This window comes from Arvicanthis niloticus, chromosome 4 (assembly GCF_011762505.2).
Source record: "Arvicanthis niloticus isolate mArvNil1 chromosome 4, mArvNil1.pat.X, whole genome shotgun sequence".
NCBI lineage: Eukaryota > Metazoa > Chordata > Mammalia > Rodentia > Muridae > Arvicanthis > Arvicanthis niloticus.
This window is the reverse complement of record NC_047661.1, coordinates 96,790,119-96,811,520: the sequence shown is the minus strand read 5'-3', so window position 1 is coordinate 96,811,520 and position 21,402 is coordinate 96,790,119. Positions and strand designations below refer to the sequence as shown.

The 21,402-nt window shown below is 35.5% G+C and overlaps 1 protein-coding gene across 3 annotated transcripts in view; it reads right to left on the bottom strand.

The window, feature by feature from the left end:
- The window catches only part of Dpyd (dihydropyrimidine dehydrogenase), an 831,933-nt gene that overhangs the window by 455,005 nt on the left and 355,526 nt on the right, over positions 1 to 21,402 (bottom strand). For all 3 annotated transcript variants that reach the window (XM_034501414.2, XM_076933188.1, XM_076933187.1), the window contains one exon: positions 21,035 to 21,245. In XM_034501414.2, coding sequence (XP_034357305.1) covers positions 21,035 to 21,245 — 211 coding nt within the window. The remainder of the gene's footprint in view (positions 1 to 21,034; positions 21,246 to 21,402) is intronic.

Below are 21,402 nucleotides of genomic sequence, written 5' to 3'. Positions count from 1 at the left end.
TTGAATAGCGCATACGATACACTTTAGAAACATAGGCCAGTTATTGTAAATAATTGTATATAAAACCTAAAAATTAGATATACTCTGGCCTAAATAGAAGTCTAAAATTAAGAGAGTTTTTAAAATAAAAATCAATTTCAGGTCCCCTTTATACAGTTAATACCAGTTTTTTGACAGAGATAGTGTCAAAAGATACTGGATTTCACTCTGAGGATCAGCAAAATAAAGATTATATATTAGTTATTTTTCCCTACAATACCTATGAAAGACCTATGTTGTGAAGCTATTGAAGTTTCTATTGAGGACCTTGCTTTGATATTATGAAATATAAACCAAAACAATTATAATCTGTATAAGGTTGAACAGCCATTGGAAAAATAAGAAAATGAACAAGATATGTGAGTATAAACAGGGCTACAGAAGGTCCTAAACGTTTCTTTCAGCAGTACCAAGCAGCTACTCTGAGAATGATGGTCCTGCCATCACAAACCACAAGGATCTCCCTGCAGATCCAGTACACTCTGTTTAGGCACATAAAATATTTATATCATATTTACAAGTTCATTGAATCTACATATATCAAAAATACCTTTCTCAATTTCATGCATGTGCATGTCTCGTGTGTGTCTGTCTCTCTCCGTGTGTGTGTTTCTGCACCTGTGCTCATGTTTATGAATGCCAAAGATTGATCAAGGGCCTTCCCTTAATAGTACTCCACAAACTTGCAGCTCATTAATATGGCTACAATTACTGACCAATGAACATTAGGGCTCTGCCTAAGGTTCAAGATACCAGCACTACAGTTTCAGCAGATACCTCTATCCCTAGCTTTTTATTGTGTTGAAGGAATCTGAACACAGGTTTACAGGCCAGAGTGCCAGGCACTTTACTGATCAAGTCACCTCCTCTGTCTTATCTTTCTTAACTTCACTAATTTTCAAACAATAGCCATTGTTCTTCCTCTTTACCTTGTTCTTTTGTATACCTTAAAGTGTCATATCTAGATTTCAAATTGGGACACCATTAGAGAAAATGTCTGTACATTTGCTTTGTAATTTGTCAGTGAAGAGAACATTTATTCTGCTGCCTGGAACAAGGGAATCTCTATTATCTGCATCATTGGAATCATCCTTCTATGGACAACTCACTCTTCTGCTGATATATTTGACTTGGAATTCAGTGTAAACAAACTTCAGAAGCAGATTACTGCTGCCTTGATGCAGCTAAGAAGGGATGAGGGCCCACGTGGATGAAAAATGTATGTTTACATTTGCAAACCAAATAACGGCTTGCCATTTCCTATGAAGTGTTAAATGAATATTAATAAAGGCTTGTATGTTTTTCTTTCTGTCTTGAAGGGTGTAGGCACTTTCTGTTATGATCATTTACAGCCTTCCCACAAATTTCCAGGGGATTGTATGTTGATGGAGACAGGCATACATCCCAGTAGCTCCATAGCTGAACAGAACAACAACAGAAAGAACTTGAAAAAGAGCCTTTAAGCATACTTATTCAAAGTCCAGATTATTCTCTAAATGAGCAAGAAATATGCTAAATGATATGGTGCTTGGAATTTTATGCAGTCTTTAAAAGAACGGAAACATCCTTAATTTATACCAAACATTCAAGATTTATGTTAATTTCTGCTTTAATTACTACTGTGTTCAAATGAGCTTATTTAAAAAACAAAGACACTTCAAGGTAGCTTTATACAAGAAATGGTTTTAAAATAGGAACTTTTAGTCAATTTAATGTTATGCACAAAATTTTATATATATTATACTGAGAAGAGAGAGAGAGAGAGAGAGAGAGAGAGAGAGAGAGAGAGAGAGAGAGAGACTTAATTGTATTGTGACACACAAGTTCTTCAATAAGCTACAGCTTAAAATTGCAGAAACTGTCCCTTAGGGACACATCAGAAGCAGATGCAGATTGCCAAGGTCAATTAAACTGACATAACCGCACTGTCATATATGTTGAAGAGAAAACCAGAAGCATTTGACAAGTGTGTTTTTCTGTATTTATAAAAAGATGTGGAAGGCATTATAGTTGAGTACATAAATATAAATCAATTTTCCATAAACAAGAAAAACAACAGCACAGAAATCATAATGTAAAGAATTATTACTATTTTTTGAAGAGTTTGACATTATAAAGGAATGGAAGAAAAAAATGCTAAAAGATTTATAATGAAGTATTATCCTGAAAACGTAGACAAATCCATCCCCATGAATGTTGTTTAATTTGATAGCCGTAATGACCCAGTAGGATCAAAGCACGATGAGAAAAGAAAACAAGCCAGGGCAGTCATCTCAGTAATTTAGAGAAGAAAGCAAAATCTGAAGCAGATCAAACGATTCTAAGCAGAGAGCTAGGATCTGAGAATTCTGTTTAGAACAACTAGGAGAAAGCAAGAATGGAACTGAAACCACCTTCAACAATTGAGAGCACTATGTTGGGACAGCAGGCTCTTGGTACACATACATACCCCTAAGTATACTATCAGGATGTAGTCCCGAGAGCCAATGGGGACTGAAGCAAGGAGCTGCCTCTTGAACCACCCTAAGACAACCCTCTTGACGCCCATATATTTCTTCCTCTTCTCAAGTCTTTTTCCATGTCATTTCTTACTATGCTCAAACATAGCATTCATAACTTTTGTTTGCCTTCCCTACCCTGAAACCTTGCATTTTGACATGTTCCCCCTCTCATAGCTATACCATGTCTCTTTGTAAATCCAGTTTGTTAGAATAATTCAGTGTCCCCTTTCTCACCACTCAACCTTCCATTCTGCCTATCTAATCAAACTATGGTCTATTGGTTTTCAAATCCTGTGGCTCTGTCATCTTTGTTTTTACCTTTCTGTAGCATCCAACAATTAAACTGCATTTTTAAAAAATCTCTTATCTTCTTACATGTACACAAAGCTCTTCTGTCTATACTCTCTCCATTTCTGAGTTGTTCCTGGGAGTGTAGATATGTTCCATCTCTAAACTTTCCACTTCACAAGTCTAAAGAACCCAGTCCACTGAGCATTCTCCATTAGAAATTATAGTCACTGTGGCCGACCATGATCTCAATGAACATGGTCTCAAATTCTACTTTGAAATCTTCCTCTATTCAGCTTTCTTCATCTTAGTTACTGTTGAATTGCTGTAAAGAGACACAATAACAAAAGAAACTTCTAAAAGAAAGCAATGAATTGGGGGCTTAGAGTTTCAGAGGGTGAGTATGACTAATGGCTGGGGATCAGAGCAGTAGGAAGGCAGGCATGGTGGCATGGTGGCTGGAGCAGCTGAGACAGTTTATATCTTATCCACAAGTTGGCAGAAGAGAGAGAAAAGAAAGACTTCACCTGATGTGGGCTTTTGAAATCTCCAAGCCCATCCCCAGTGACACATGACCTCCAACAAGGCCATGCCCATGCCTCCTTTTTTTTTGTTTTTGTTTTTGTTTTTGTGTTTTTGTTTTTTTTTTTTTTTTTTTTTTTTTTTTTTTTTTTTTTTTTTTTTTTTAGACAGGGTTTCTCTGTGTAGTCCTGGCTGTCCTGGAACTCACTCTGTAGACCAGGCTGGCCTCGATCTCAGAAATCCACCTGCCTCTGCCTCCCAAGTGCTGGGATTAAAGTCTTGTGCCACCACTGCCCAGCCAAGGCCATGCCTCCTAATCCTTTCCCAAATAGTTCTACCAACTAGGGATCAAGCTTTCAAATATATAAACTTATAGGGGATACTCTCTTTAAAGCTATTACATTGTCTGTTAGATTTTAATCAGCACAGTCCAATGTCCCTTCCAAATTATCACATCTAAACTGAGATCAAAATCCTGCTCTGTTCCACTGCCTATTTCTTAATTACTAGTGACTTGTAAATTCTTATGGGTGCCATGCAGACCTTTGCTTTTTTTTTTTTCTGCCAAAGCCTAATGAGTCTTTTTTCCCTTGTTCAAGAAATGTGTTTGTCTCATATTTCCTAGAAAGTTCACAGGCTATCACAAATCTTCACTCTGTCAAAATTAAAAACCCATTGTGTCAATACCCAAGATGCCTCTGCTTTTTCTCACTAGTATTTAAGAAATGCCCCTCCTGTTATAAGCCATGGACCTTTTAAGGGATGTCTTTGCTACCCATGCAATCTCCTCCTGGCACTCTACCATTATCTACTACCTCTAAGGCAGATATCTCCTCTATAGTTAAACATACATATAGTATATTCCATTTAGAAAAAATACGAGACCATTGGCTTGCCTCCCAAATTATCCTCTTATGAGTTTCTTCAAGATATTTTATTCATTCCAGGTTGTCAAGTCCTGTGACTTTCAAAAGTTATCATACTATAGGCAAAGTGAGGGACCTACCAGACATAATAGGAGTTGCTTCCTTTTAAGGCTATGAAAAAAATGGGGACCTTGATTCTTTATCTTATCAGTGACACTGATTGTCGTAATTTCTTGTCAACCTTCAAGGTGACCACGTCTTTGTCTTGAGAGTCTTTGTTTTGCTTTCCATCACACTCCTCTGCTTTTCCTCCTGCTGTATTTTATTTTGTAATTATCAGTACTGCCTTTTCATATTTTTTCCATTTTTCCAATGGCCTAAAATTAGGGCTAAAACAACTTGGCATCATATTTGAGTCATTTGTTTCCAACAACCTCACTATGGGTTCAGTTAACAAGATCTGTGAACCCATCTGATGAAGTTTTCTCATACTCACTTCTTGCAGTCTATTGATTCTGCCCTTACTTAATGTGAAGAAAATCAATTGACACTCATAGATCCTTTGTAATTGGTAGGCATTAATACTCTATTTCTTCATATTATTTCATCCCAATCACAAAAGAGATGTCAAGGGTACATACTGTCATTCTCCTTATAGCCAAGAGGTGGCAGAGACTCTATTTGAATTGAATTGGCCCCAAAGCTTTCCTTAATACTGATCCTAAACATATAAAAAAAGTCAAGATGAGTGGTCCAAGAATAGTCTCTGGTAATTTCCTACTGGAGACCAGGATAACTAAAATGGACAGTCGAATATTGGACGGACAACAACTAATACCAGTCTTGATAGGCTTTGAAAATACAGCATCTAGATCATCTTTTCAATGAATTATGTTCTTTATCTGTTAAAGTAGCCATTTTGTGCTTTCATTTACACTATCCTACTGTCTTTCTTACTCCTTGAGTTCCTGGGGGGGAGGGGGGTCTAGGTAATCATCCACTTCTTCAGAGTCTAGCAAAATCACTGAGGCATAAGTGGATACTAATGAAACATTGTTTTTATTCTTGTTTTGTTTGTTAATGTATAGTTCTTTATTCCAGTTATTTAAAATTCACATTACATATTGGTTGTATTTATAGTATTCAGGGAGAGTAAAAATAGGGTTTTAGTTTTCTAAACCCACCACTCTCAGGATATAGAGGCTCTCCAAGTGAAATCAAAGGACTATCGTCAACCGCAGCCTTTAGAAATAACTTCTGTTGTCCTTGCATGCCACTGGGAGCTTCATTTCCATTCTAAACTGACCAACTAATCAATTCAGAATTAAACCCATGCAAACACTTCACCTTGATTTGCTTATTTCTCCACAATAATTCCATCTATTTAAGACTCTGTGAACTCCTTGAAGATTTGATTTCATTTTCTCTGGAAAAGATCTCCTCAAGGAGGTCAGTGCTCTTGAAGTAAATACGTGGGGATTGTTTTCAGATTCTCGGTTGGATTCCCAAATGGTGTGCTTTGATTTGCTTATTTATATTCAATGTTACCATCTACTTAAGACCACAAACTCCTTGAAGGAATAGATCATCCTTTAATCTGATTTGGACCATAATCATCATAATTCTATGCATATTTGGGTGCTTAATACTTCTTGATAATTATGAGACAGTGAAAAACGATAGGCTGCTGAGATATTTCACATGTAATTCCCAGTGAGAGAAAATTTTAAAATGCTGAATGATGCCACCAAGTGATATAAACAATTACAGAAAGGGGTTAAGAAAACTATCTAATATAAAATCCTCATTTGCTGCATTTAAAGCATAAACAAAAACACAGAAAGCCAAGAGAAGATTATGCTACTTGTGAAAACAGTATTATTAAAATATAAGTGAATGCTGAAGAAAATATTTTAATTAACAAAATAAATCAAATGGAAAAGATTTCCTAAATAGAGCTTTAAAAGTAAGTCTATGTGTGTTTGACTGCCATGACTAATTATGTATCCATGTAATGTGTGTTCAATTTGGGCTTATTTAAATAGCAGAAATGTTCATTAGCTGCAGTATATCTGTGAAGCTTCAGTAAACAGTTTAATGGTTTTTATGTTTAACCAATTTCATAAGTTCCTGTAATTTTAGCTTTAGCAGCTCATTAATGTTATTTTTTGATATCCATCTTACAGATTTCCCCCCCCCTTGTCAATCGTGAGTAGGCACACATCAATGCAAATTTTACACACACAGTAGAATTGCACTTAAACAAATTTTCTACATTAGTGAATGTGCAATTCAAAATATAGCTCACTTATACAGGAACAATGTAAGTTTTCATGAAGTTGGAAAATATTTTTAGTATTGACCAAAGCTGTATTCCAGTGTGCTTACACTGATGATATTGGAAACTGCCATCAAGTGTTTTTATAAGCATGTGGCTAGGTTTAGGTTGTCAGTCACCTACCATCTCTTTGGAGTCCCATCAAATAGTTGCGATCTCAGTAATATCATTAGGCAGGTAAATTACCAAGATCTCATTTTTAAGATGTGAAATCAAATAGAAAGTTAGCTAAGTATGTAGATTACAGATATATAGGGAACCTGGAGGAACACACACACACACACACACACACACACACACACACACACACACATATATATATATATATATATATATATATATATATATATATATATATATTAGAGTATTAGATATAGTCATGGGATATCTAAACTTTTGGAAAAATGGATGCAACTGTAGGTGAAAAAATCAAGTCAAGCATGTGAAACAGGCACAAGAATGACCGTATTAAAATTCAGAAAGTCTCATTTGCATTAGAGAAGAACCAAAATATTTCTTAGCCACATGAATTAGTTTTAGCAAGTGTTAAATAAAAGACGGAAATACAAGGTAGGTCACAAGATATGCTAATCTTGAGTGCAATGAGCAGTAAAATATTAGCAACAAAATGCACAATGAAAAGTATTAAGAATAGGGAGTGGGGCAAAGACATAAAGTGATGTTTGTAGGTCACTGAATGCTTAATGACAACATGACAACATCAACAACAACAAAATATTAAGGTATTGGTTTGTATTTATTTATGCAATTAGCAAATATTTATTGTCTAATACTTTTGATCTACATACTGCTGTGTATACTATTATAAGGCAATGATAAGTGATGAATCCTTTGGGCCATACACAGCAGAAGACAGAAATAAACAATAAGCAAGTAAGAAACCATTTGTATGGAGAAACAGGATACAGAGAGCACAGCATGGAAAAGAATATTTCTAGATGATGAATTTTGTGGTGAGAAGTAGAATACGTGCTTTAGATAGTAGTTGTATGGAGGGCTGAAGAAAACCTTCAGGGAGATGACATCAATGCTAGAGAATGAGAAGAATGAACCAATCGGATGGAAAAAAAAACAAACCAGAAACACAACATTCTAAGAGGGAATATGGAATGTTAAAGCATTAGGCTACAGAACATGACGTTCAGAAGGGATGTTCTTTGAATGGAGATGGAGGAGAGTGCCAGGAAAGGGGGAAGCAGTGAGAAAGAGGCATGGTCAGGACCTATGCTCTCATCACAAGAATTGTATCCTAAACTAAGAAACAAAAGTCAGGTTTGGAACAAGCGATGGAATGACAAAGATTTCTGTCTACAAATAAAATCCACTAGTTTCTTGCATAAGTAAAACAAGGAACATAGTGACCAATCGCAGGTTTTCGTGTACATGAAAGTGTGCAGCATCACACAAACAGTGCCAGATTGCTGAGCTCCATGACACACAGCCTGACTTTACTATGAATTTCCTTTTAAAAATAATTTTAAATGAATCAATTAATTTGGTCTTTTGGTCCAAACATTTATTTGCTGTTTTATTCATTTATTTTTCCATTCTTTCCATGGATACTTATTTCTCCATAGATGGTGCCAAGGACTGTTGGTTAAAATAGCATCAAACTGAACTTGTAATTATATTCTGAGTATGATTGAGAATAAGTGAGGCCAGGAACAAAGCTGAAGATCACAGGAAAAGTCCAGAAGGAGGCATGTTGAATTTAATGTTCCTCACTTGTGTGAAGTGACCATCCATGTGTTTCTTGTACTTTTAGGTCACTAGAATGCACTAACTCTGGAATGAATCCAGATGCCTTGACCCAACATTGGGTAATACTTTATACATTTGCAACCACATACTTTGTAACACTTACTTTATTATTTCTGATGACACACTTTATAATCTAGGCAAAGGAATTAGTGTGTGCAGCAATGCAACTCCTCTGTGTCACTGTCACATCACTCTTATAACTCTGTTTCTTCTGTCTAGTACTAGGCTGTATTCCAAACACCATTTACTCTGACATACTCTTGTATGGTTTTCCCAGTAGGAAGCCATTTCTCTGCTCTGTGTGTCATACCAGCAGTTTAGATGGTTCTCCCCCAGCCACTTTCTACCTATTGGCAATATCACAACTCCATGACTTTCCTCATCATTTTAGCTGCACAACCCAGTATACAGAGATGATGTATTTACTTCTTCAAAGCTGAGATCCTAACAGGATGGAGTAATCTTATTAAATAGAGAATGAAATAGCAGAGAGTTAGAGCCCACAGCAATGTAGGAAGTCAGATTAGAAAACATCAAAATTAAACTACAGCATTTGGTTATGATCTCATAGTCAGAGGAGACAGTACATGGATTCTGAAATTGGAGGGTTACACAGCAATGCTGATGATCTGGAAATTCTGAGCCTAGCAACATCTAAATATAGGGGGGAAGAAACAGGGCAATACTAAAGCAAAATTATAGGCCAGAGAGCTTATGCTAGATATTTATCAAACATATTACCATATGCTTTCCACTCTTACTTATTTATATGGAAATAGATGGTTATATAAGTAAATATCCCTTTAAAAACTAAGGAGCTTTATATCTATTTGTGATGGTTTAAATAATAATTGTCTTGATAGGCTCATATATTTGTATGCTTAGTCTTTAGTTGGTGGGATGGTTTGGTAAGCATTAGGAGATATGGCCTTGTTGGAGTGGTTGTGACCTTCTTGGAGGAGTGTTTTGAGGTTTCAGAAGTCTACATCGTTCCTATTCTCTCTGCCCAGTTCTCTCTACCTACTGCTTGTGGATCAGATGGAAGCCCTCAACTACTGATTTATGCCTGCTTGTTTTTGCCATACTTCCCAAAATGATGGTCATGGACTCACCCTATAAATGTGTAACCTAGTAAATTATTTCATCTGTAAGTTACAGCAGGAGAAAAGTAACTAGGACAATGTTCCAACTGTTGTTGCTATAGAAATAAAAGAAAGTGATGGTACCATTACTCACTGAAGACTTTGGAAGAGGCTCATGGATGGCTGAAGAAATTAATTCAGAGCTTTACTCAGCAATATAAGAATATAGCATGTGACTTGCATAGCATATATAAGTGGCAATAAATGTTGAATACAATTGAACATGATTTTTCTGTTACTCAAAATGTACATGAAAATCAATGTCCACATTAATTCAATTTCATATGAAGCCTACTTTAGATCAGTATTTCCTTTAATATATATTATCCACTGTACAAATAATATAAATCTAGAGTTATTGACAAAATATATATTAGCCACAGTATTAGTAAATACTCTATATCATTTGTCACTTTGTAATTTTACCAACTTTTATATCTTGGTTTTACCTATCTCAATAACTTAGTGTAGTTTTACATTTTGGAAAAATAGTGATTGTAATAATATTCTCATTTTCAGTATAAAATAAGTTCTTTAACTGAGCCTGTCATCTGTGATTATATTAGAGGCTGTTATTCTATTCCAAGAATTATTTTTAAACTATATTTTCATTGAATATTGAATATTCTTATAAGATACAGTTCTCTGCAAGTACTATAAACCTAGTATATTTTATTCTTTAAAAAAACATTTAATCTACTCATTATAGCATGGTAAAATTGTTAGGATTAAGTATCATTAAAATATAATTTTAAAAAATCCAAGACTATGTGACTTCTTATTTATTGTCCCTGTACCTCAAACTTTAACAAGCTACAAATTTGCAAATGCTAAGAAATTTGCTTTTGTTTGTTTGTTTTAATGTATGTTGTAATTTTAAATTATATTACTGTTGACGAATAAACATACTTTGTTCTATATTTAAAAGAATAGCATTTTATTACACTATAGGTGAACAGTATTTAAAAAAAAACCAAATATCATAACACCTGGTCAATAAGTTTCAAGGCTTCTCTAACATTCACTACATGTTGACTACTGTTAAGTATATTTTATGATTTCAGTTCTCTGAAACAATTACGTTATTTTTCCATTTTCTGCCTCCTTCTCCTAACAAAACTTGTTACATACCACTGCTCTGCTTCTTATATGTAATCTTTGATTTGATGGAAAATGACTTTGATTTGATTTATCTACTGTCTCCCTGTAAGAATGCATATGGTATCAAGTACTAGTGAAACCTGGAAAATAAAGATAAGGAAAGCCTCTGAACAGAGCGATTCACTGGGGAAACAAACCTATTCCTATGCAGTTATTAAAGGAAGTAAAATAATTACAGAAATATCATGCCGTGCTTCAAACGGATGTCTACGGCAGTTGTAAGTGATGTGATGTTGATTCTAAATCACTTTCAACAGTGTTATCAGCTTGACCTCCCTCCTCATCACTTCTACCCTTTAAAATAATTCTAAAGGAAAACTGTGCAAAGACTCCATTCTGCTCAATGGTTATTCTGCAGAAATGCCAGTACTGGCATGCAATTCTACACTCCATCTTCTCTCTGTGTGGAATATTTATAATAGGAAGATAATAAATCTAGCTAGGAAAAAAATCTTTCTGATAAAAAGGCAATTTTTAAGAAAACGAATACAGTTTTCCTATTAGTCTCTCGGGAGCACTTCTTGTCCAAAATATAATTAAATCAAGGCACAGCACCAAATAGACTAGGACGGGTTTATTCTCAACACTGAGCCAACCAGCTAGCATTAGTAGGCATTATAAAATAAAATAGTAGTGTGAGATATCATACTTCTGAAAAGTGGGAAGCATAGTACCATTCAATAAAAGAATCTTGTCATGACTTTAAGATACTTGCCATCACCAAATACAAGTGTCATAGTATGACAGGAGAGATGCTGTTAGAATTCCAAAATCAATTTTACCATATTCATTTTTCATACTTTGATAAGAAATTTCTGTAATAACTTTCATTTGGCAGTCCATTCACTGAATAATAGCCCCTACCCTAAGAAATAAGATATGACCGTGAGAAAGCAGGCAAATGAGGCTAGATGTGGTGGAACATTTGGTAGTACTAGCACTCTGGAGGCTGAATAAGAAGGACTGAAATATTGAGGGCCAAGAACTAGGAAGACAGATAGCCCTGTGTGTAACGAGATTTTCTTGTAAGCATTAGAACATGAGCACCATCCCTGGAATCTGAAAAGAAAAGCAGTGTAAGAGCCACTGATGGGGGATGGCTACAGGGAAATAGTCTCTGTATAAAACAGGGCAAGTGCATAAAGGATAAAACTTGTGTCAGCCTACACTTGACCAAATCTTAGCACCAAAAGGGGAACTGATCATAAGGAATCACTCCTAGCTTAACTCTAATATTTAGCTGCTGGGAGAGAAAGCATCAGTTTTCATTAGAAGCATAGCCTTTGATAAGTCAACTGGGCTGGATCGGAAGGCCACACATCCAATAAAATTTGGGAAGTACAATTCAACTTTGATGGAAAAAAAGCAGAAAATTGGCATAAGTGGGAAGGGGGAATATGGCAGAGTTTTGAAGGTTAAGGAGAAGGAATAGGAAGAGCTAGGGGAGGGAGAGAGACAAGAGAGAGGGGAACATGGAGGCAGATGTTCACGTGTCTCTGGCAGTCAAAGGTAGTTGGTATACCTAGGTTGAGTATTGGATTACACCTCTGATTGTATGGGCTTCTTGTTATTGAGCATGACTAAATATATAAAGCCTCCTTAATATTTAAGCATTAGAGTCTCACTGTTTTTTACTGGGCCTGTGTAGACGGCAGGATGGTCTGGGCAATGCCCAGCCCTGTAGAGACAGCATGGAAGACTGGCAGAGCCATCTCCCACATTAGCATCTCTTGGGTGTCAGGGCTGGTGTTTCTGGCTGGTGGTTTCTAGCTGCAGTGCACACGTGCTCTCTGGCCATGCAACATGGTGGCTGAGCTAGGCAGTAATGCTGAAGCTTAGATAGCAGGCTTACTGGTGGCTACTTTTAAAATATTTACTACAACATGATGTAAATGTGTTCTATTAAAAAAAAAAAACTAGCCCAAAGAATTATGTATAAACTAAAGTGAGTCTTAAAACAACAGCAACAAACAAAACCAAAAATAAATAAGGATAACTCTTGGCAGTACATGCCTATACTCCCAGCACTGGGGTGGTTAGAGACAGGTGGATCTCTAGGGCTCACTGTCAAGCCAGACTTGCCAACTTGGAGAGTTCATGGAGAGTAATAAATCCATATATATATACTGGATGGCATCTAAGGAACCACAGCCAAAGACACATTTACACATAAGAAAGTTTGATGCTACCATGGATTACATAGCAAAGAGTTATCTCAAATAAATGGACAGAAAGACAAATTATGTGTAATTATTGTAAAAATACTAAAAGATTATTTTTAGCCAGTCTCTGTTTTCTTAGGTTCCATCTCCTCTTTGAATAGAGTAAAAAAAAAATTCAAATTGCAATACATTATTAGTACCTACAATAAGACTCCATCTACTGTACTTTTGAGTTCTGTCCCTGTTGCTTGGGAACTGGCCTGTATGCACAGATTATCCTTTATATTTCTATGGAAGCTTCCTTCTAGTTTGTTGTATCACACCCTGAGTAAATAATTTTATCTCACTCAGGAAGTCTCTATGTAAAATAAAATAAAGAACAACAACAACAACAACAACAACAACAACAAAACCAAAAAACCCACACACTTGCCTGTGTACATGAATCACCAACCAAAGGTTACCCCTTGGATTTTAATTCCTGTTTTAAATAATATAGTTTAAAATGCAATCAGATAGGAGACAGAACTGGCAGCTAGCAGCAGCATCTATATTATTTAAGGTAATGGTATCTCTAATATATAAAGTTTTTAAATCCATTTATTACCAGGTTGGTTAAAATATAATTACCAAGACAAACAAGCAAACAAACAAAACCCATAGCTCAGTATGCTTTGACTTATTATTCCTTTGGCTCAACAGGAATTTGTAGCCAGATTTCCTGTCATCCCTGCCCATCTTCTGTCCTTACATAACCATTCCATTTGTTTCAGCTGGTTAACTTTTTTCCCATTGCCTGACTGCAAGAATGTTGTCTGACAGTCCATGTTTTTGTATGTAATAGTTCATGTAACAGAGAAATGTCTACTCATTTGTAGAACCCACAGCAGATTTGATTATCATATTTGGAGCAACATGTCTCTGATAATTTCTATCAATAGGTTGATAGACAAAGACTCTCCTTTAGCCATGTCTGAAAATGAAAGGGATGGATGGACTTACAGCAGTTCTTCAACAATTGTACATTTCAAGGAGATGAAAAATCAGCTGCTTAGTAAAAAAACTAAAAAATAATAAAGTTTTAATGAAAGTGAAAAATTATACCTTCATTTATAAAGATAAGAACATGCATGACATGTGTAGGCTGCTGACAACTCTCTAAAGGCATACTTTACAGCTTTTTAAAATGAGTCTAAAATGACTACTTAATCTAACAGTGTGGTGTTAAGCACGTTGAGTAATCTTGTGGCTTCCCTTCATTCCCCCTCCCTTCTACCTGGAAACTTCTACACATCATTCTGATTCAACTTTTAACCCACTTCCTCCAAGAAGCTTTCTTGATCCCTCACAGTCTGCTCTGTGCTTCCTTGGGACTCTAAACTCCTTCCAAATCCATTGATTCTCAGTGGGGATTCTCTCTTATTGAACTGCATTCCTGGAAGAACAGTGTGCACATGCTGCCTTGCCTTCCCCACTTTCTCCCAAGCACCACCTGGCCCAGAGTCTGAGATAGCAGGCTGTCAGAATGTACTAAGCAAACAATCACCTGGAACAACAGAACCAAAGGTCACCATCACTGAGATCCCTTTTAGTCCTTTTGAAAATACAAATGGGAAAACATCGAGACAAGGGATTCTAAGATAACATATCCAGTATTGAGGTTGTTCTGACCACTTTCCTACTCACATTTATTGCAAATTCTCTTACCTGTATTAGCCACTGGAAAGTCAGTTCCTCTAAAGTTTTGCAAAAGCTAAAAACATTTTCCTACCCAGCAATAAAATCCAGTAATATGTGTACTTTTTGAAGTTTTAAAAGGTAAATATAATATAGCGGATTTGACTAATGATGATAGCTTCTCAATTTGGTACTTCATCCCTTATTGTTCTTTGGCCTTTTGTAATGGAGAAGAAGACTTAAGCAACCTGGAAGTCAAAAGGACTTGATAGACAAATAAACTTCCTGTCAGTGCCATCAGTAATTTCTGGAGAAGATGCTTTACCATTTGGAACACTAAATATAATAATAAAAACACCAGTAAACAGCAAATATGGTGGTATGTAAAAAAATCGTAGTGTTCTACTTCCATTGGTGAATTACTCAATAAATTATATTTTAATATGCTGTAAAATAAAATAAACACTAATTTCAAGTCATTTAAAATACTAATAACTCTGATTGTTGGGTTTCTGGCCCATCTTGAGCTGACATGAAAATAATATTATAGAATTCCTCCCAACAAAGAAAAGATGAACCTATTTGAAAAAAAAGAAAAGAGTATACCCTTTGCTAAGATATCAGGCACATCATTTCTTGCCTGTCAATTTCTCATTCTGACTGTCAGAATAAATACAATTAAGCCATGACCTGCACCTTTTCTCCCTGAGGAGGAGGGGAAATCAACGCCACATTTGAAGCTGGTATCCACAGAAAGCTTGACTTTCCCACAAGGCTTCAAAGACCTTTCTGAGGGCCTTCTAATAGATCGATGAGTGATTTAAAAACCTTCCTTCTCCCTCCCCCCACAAAACACTCCCATATGCAACTAATTGCAATTAATGCCATCAAGGGAGTTGGTTTCTAAGGGCTGCATTAAAGATTCAGAAAGATCTGGGCATTGTGCTTGTTATCTCTAGTTCCTGCTGAGATGAGCGGAAACTGTAGGCCTTGATGCTGTGTATAAACTCCTTCCCTTGGAGGTCAGCTTCCCTGGCTGCATTCCTCAGAGCAGGGGATCCAAGGCCTTGCTCCCTGAGCTGTACTAACTAGATAAGTCTCTCACCACCTTCTGTGCTACCTTTCTTTCCAAGCTTTGCATCCTTAAACTCACATCACCTCATACTTTTCAGGAGTTTGATATCCTTCCTCACAAGTGCTTCTCTGTTCCATCTCAAAACCTAGCTTTCCCCTTAGATTATATAAACTAATAAAATATGGTTTTAGTTGGAAAAACCAAAGTGACGTAAATTGCTTTGCTCTTCAAATACCTGGTTTTCGAAAATACAAAATGGATATTTGTGCATCTAAGAACTTGCATAAAGAAAATTTGTTCCAGTACTCCGAGACTTCATATTTCAAAATAAAATATCTTAAAATGTTATATCAAATCCTTTAAATCAAGGAATCACTTTTCCATGAACAAACCCAACAAAGTATATTACATATTATTACATATTTCTCATTTAAAAAATCATAAATCTAAAAGCATCTGCTTCACGGAAGGTTGACAGAGGCTCTACAATACTGATGACACTCTAATTTTTAGATGCTTTTGTGTCTGGAAAAAGTTTATAAGAAATGCATAATACAATCTGATTTAATCATTAAAATATTATTTGTTGTACAATGAAAATCATATCTAATTTTATGAGATACTATAACTCTGTGTATAGATAGATGTTTCACAGATATTATTTCACTTATTTTATAAAGTGTTAGTAGGTTGTAAATACCAATTCATCTTCCTTACACATAGGATTAGGAAGTTCAAAAAAACATTTTAAGAGGAAGCAAGAAGAGATGGAGCCAGGTTTCCATACGAGCAGTCTGGCTCTGGAGCTCATATTTGAGCTAATACACTAGATAGGATCTAACTAGTCTAATAATCACTGAATTATAATGAGTGCAATAATTTATGCCAAAAAGAAAAGAAAACTTATTGTCAGAGAATAAATCTATTGTTTACCTTTTCTCAGGACAATAAAGCAAACTGACTTGAATCTCAGAAATCAAAAATGGTTTTAATAAAATTTATATCCCTGAGTGGTTAGTTCAATGCAAATGCATAGATCTATTTGTGCATATATGTGGGGTACTAATATGTCAGTTGCAATTGTAATTTCAAAGAACAAAAATGCTCCTTGGATTGTCATTGGAGTTATTATTACTATTGTGTGAATAGGAAGAGCAGTGGATACATATCTCATACAAGTAGGCATTCAGGAAGAATGAGAGGATGGCTGTTGATAGCTTGGGACAGGGAAGATGTGCAGAGGCCACGGCCTGGACCACATTGATTTCCGTGTAAAGTATATCCAGAGAACTATAAAATGTGTCTTTCTGTTTGCTGAATATGTGAATACAAGGCTGACTTTAGTGTCACAATGGGAAAATGAAATGTGAACCTGGTAAAGGGTTCTTTCTATGGATTAAAATTCACCGGCAACATATACACTTCACAATTATCAGATTTGGCTGATATTATATTTATATATGTATATTTATTATATTTATATACTTATATATATTTAAATACTTATATTTAACACCTTGAAATTCTACCTTTCTCTGTGTGTGTCCATTCATCTATTGTAGGATGGGTAAGTTCGTTTCAGATCCTAGCTATTGTGAATATCACAGGGATGGACATAGATGGGCACATATATCAATGGTTCGCTGATACAGACTCTTGTTGGCACATATCCTGGAATGGGGTAGCTGGATGCTGTGGTACTTTTAGTTTCCCAGAAACTTCCATGTTGGTTTCCATAGTGACTCTACCAGTTTATATTTGCAGGAGTAGTATATAGGGTTCTTTTTTCCCTATATTCTAGCCAGCATCTGTTGTTTTCTGTTTTTCTTGATGGTAGCTATTCTGGCTTGGGCGTAAAAGGATTTCAACATAGTTATAATTTGCATTTTTTAATGGCTAAGCATAGTAAAGATTTATTTTTAATTGTTCACTAATATTTTTCCTTTTGAGAGCTGTCTATTCAATTAACTTGCAATCCCTGGTCCTTGGAAAGTACTATAAAATAACAACAAGAAGAAGAAGTAAGTCAGTGACAGGCTTACAAATAACCAAAAAAAAACCCCACAAGAACTAAGAATGACATAAACGGTAACAGTCTGTTTATAGTTTCGTTTGCAAGACACTTTCCCATTAATTCATTTTATTTCTGACAGTCTTTCTGCAAGGTAGGCAGAGGGGGGTTTTATTATGCTTGGTTTTGTTGTTGTTTTGATAGGTGAAGGGATGAATGTTAGGAAGGTTAAGTGACTTGGAGGAGAGCATTTCAAACAGAAATATTTAACATTGTCAAATGGAGAAAGCTGAACAAGGTGTGAAAGAATGTTCTTGTGTTTGCATGCTACCTACTGAGTCTATGCAAAATAAATGTGGAAAGAAGAAGGGAGGATAAGTGACAGGAGAGCCTAGCATTTGGAAGCACAGTTATTGATGAATACATTAAAATATGTATCATATACATGATAATCCTATGAGAATCATATGCCAAATTTTAATGGAACAAGCTCTGAGGTAGAAAAGGGGAATAATATTTTCTTTTCCAAATTCACAGGTTTCTTCTAGTAACTTGCTTTCAGTATACAAAGAATATGTATGTGCATGTGAAAATTTTCTTACATTAAATTTATTTAAAAAATCTTCCTGGTCAAGTCCTAATAAAGCCTTTATCAAGTTTAACGTGTTTTCTATGACTGCTAAATGGGATTGAAAGCAGTGAATAGTAATGGGACAAACAAACTAAATACCTTAGCCAGCCATGGCAATTTATTTGGCTTGGAGTATAGATATAACCTCTTATCAATGCAGCTGGCGATTTAGAATTCTCAGATGCATAAACTGTGCACACTCATGGCTCTCCAAATCAAGCATCTAGCAACCAGTGTTGAGCTTTACTGTCTGCCCAACTTCAAACAATGGACTATTTGGAAAGCTTATGGTGATACCTCATTTCCATTCAAGCATGTTCTAGAACATATCCAGGAACTACAACAGACCAGTGTGGCCAGGACTGGGTGTGGGTACATATGAAGTAAGGTAAACTGTATCCTCTGCATGAACTTTTAGAAGCCTCTGTTTATCAGCGTATGAATACTCAGTATATATATTATTAGAATCAGATGAATTATAGTAAAAAAATCTCAATAGAGAATAAATCTTACAGAATCCAAGCCAATCAATTAAAACAGAAAACAACCTATGCTAAGCCCCTAAGGACCTACTTTTCCTCCACCTCTTCTATCTTATAAATGGAAGCACAAACAACTATCAAAACCTGTGAGTAATTTCTCATATATATGTCCCTTCTGCTTCCTTACAGAGTAAGGTCTAAACTATAACTTAGATTAAGGTTTCTTGCTACTTTGAGGTCTCTGTGTGCCTTTATTTCAATTATGTAAATATACCATCAATAATCTGGAAACTTCTAGTCTAGGCCCTGCCCACTGGTAACAGGAATGAGGACTGGATGCTGTTCAACTACACAGCTATAAGAGATGTGACTCACGTGGAAACTAACAGTTTGTCCATGTAAACCCCAAGACTCCTTAGTACAATACAAGATATATCACACCCTATATGATTTCCAAACATTGTATTCTGTGTCAAATCAAGATAGGGAAAATACACTCCAGTCAAGCACCACGATTTCCTTGGTTTCTTTAATGGCCATGGGGAAAAATCCATGGGAAATATCACAAGAGACAGACACAGGAAACAAAATGTACAGATTTTGACATACACACGAAATTCTAAAATTAAACCTATCAAATTCTTCTTCTACTTCATAAACTCAAAGCGAAGTATTAAACTAGATCTCTTACTCTTAAAGGACATTTACATAAATACAGACATACTTTCATAAAAGAACTTGGTCTGATAGTGCTTGCCTGTAATCGCGGCATTCATGAGTGTAAGCCTGGAGGACTCCAAGTTCAAACCCAGGAATGTCAAGAGGCTACCGCAAACAACAACCACACCACCACTAACAGAAAGAATAACATCATTATCAGCAACAAAACAATAACAACAGCAAATCCACTAACAAAACACACACACACACACACAAACACACACACACACACACACACACACACACACACACACACACACACACACTAAACCTTTAAAAAGTCCATGTTTAAAACAAATCTACTGGCTGTGATCTGAACCACAGGATATTCTGTCTTGATTAGAAATCAATACTCTTAAAAATATTAGGCTGCCAGTTGTCAACTATAAATTATTTGAACGTGACTAAATTATTTTGATAGATGACTTGTAAGTAGAATTGCTACTTAAACATCATTGGTATCTTACTGTTTTGCAGAGAACAGTATGTTTTAGATAACTGAGTATAATTTACACACTTTTTTTCTTTATAAACTCCGTTAGTGAATACACAAAGCTCATTGTCAACAATGTCTGCACTTATGTACCCATCTGGATGAAAAGTGACAAATACAGACCATCATCCAGCCATTTGAAAACATTTATCTTGATGACATTAAACATCTGGATATTCCTAAATACCAAGATGTTGTATGTTCTGCAGAAAAAAATTATGCCCTGAAGACTGCTGAATCTTTACCTATCTTCTGTTGATTAAAAATGTACATTTGCATGCCTTCATCTTTCGTCTATCAGACACATGTGTAATTTTCCCTTGGATAGAGTAGGCATTCCAGGCAGAAGTGTCAGGTTTGGATTTTCTGTTATTATTGTTCTTAGTGGTTGTCTGAACAGCAGAAAAGCCTTTTATTTCTCTTTCGGAAAATAAAAGTGATAATTGTCATCTCAACGGTGTGAATTGAAAGGTAAAGATTTGCAAAATGCAGGTGTCTTGGTATTGTAGCTTTCATTTTCAATGATACTAGAGTGGGAGGACTGTAACACAAGGCAGTCTCTCAGTTATGACTAGGATGTTGAAAGGTTATATAAAACATTGCCTCTCCTATGGTATATCTAAGCATTTGATTCCTTAGCATGTGCAGTTAGGCCAGTCAGGTGAAATAACAGGAGTTTGGACTTCTAAAACATAATGTTGATGTCCCAAGTTCAGAGAGATGGTTTGTTATTGGATTTATAGTAAATACAGATTCTAAGTTACTGCTTTTCATTGTATTCTAATTTTTCTGCATTATTTAAGATTGACTGTTCTGATTTTCAGCCATATCTTTTTATTCTAATCTAAATGAAGAAAGGCCCTTCTTTTATAGGAAACAAGGCAAACATTATTATAACATAGAATATGTATTTTGGATATTAGCTTAAAATAAAATTTCACATTCTTTTCAATTCTTCTCATATTAAATTAAGTTTATATATTTGGTAATAGCACTTTTAATCCTTTTGAAGCAAAATCTCTTGCAGTACTTACAAACAAAGGGATATTAATATCAAGATGGAAAAAATGGCTGAAAGCTAGGAACTATTAGAGCCATAAAACAACACCCACAACATCACACGTGCTTCCCAGGAATGCCTTACCTTTGGGATCATCCAGGACAGACCCAAAGGCGCTAATAACCACATCAGCCTTCAAGCGCACTATCTGCTCTTCATCTTCGACCCAGTTTCCGGTTTCATCTTGCTCAGTTCGAACAAATTGCATTCCCACAATCTTTCCATCTTTGACTATAACCTTCCGTGGTGAAAGGAAAGGCAAAAATTCACATTTCTCTTCCTTAGCGAGCTCCATCTAAAATAAAAGAAAAAGTAAATACAACTTGAGAAACGTTGACTATCCTACATAGCAGTTGATTTTCAACTCAATTTTAAATTGTAAGTGGTTATATTTTAAATTTATGTGAAATATATATATATATATATATATATATATATATATATATATATTG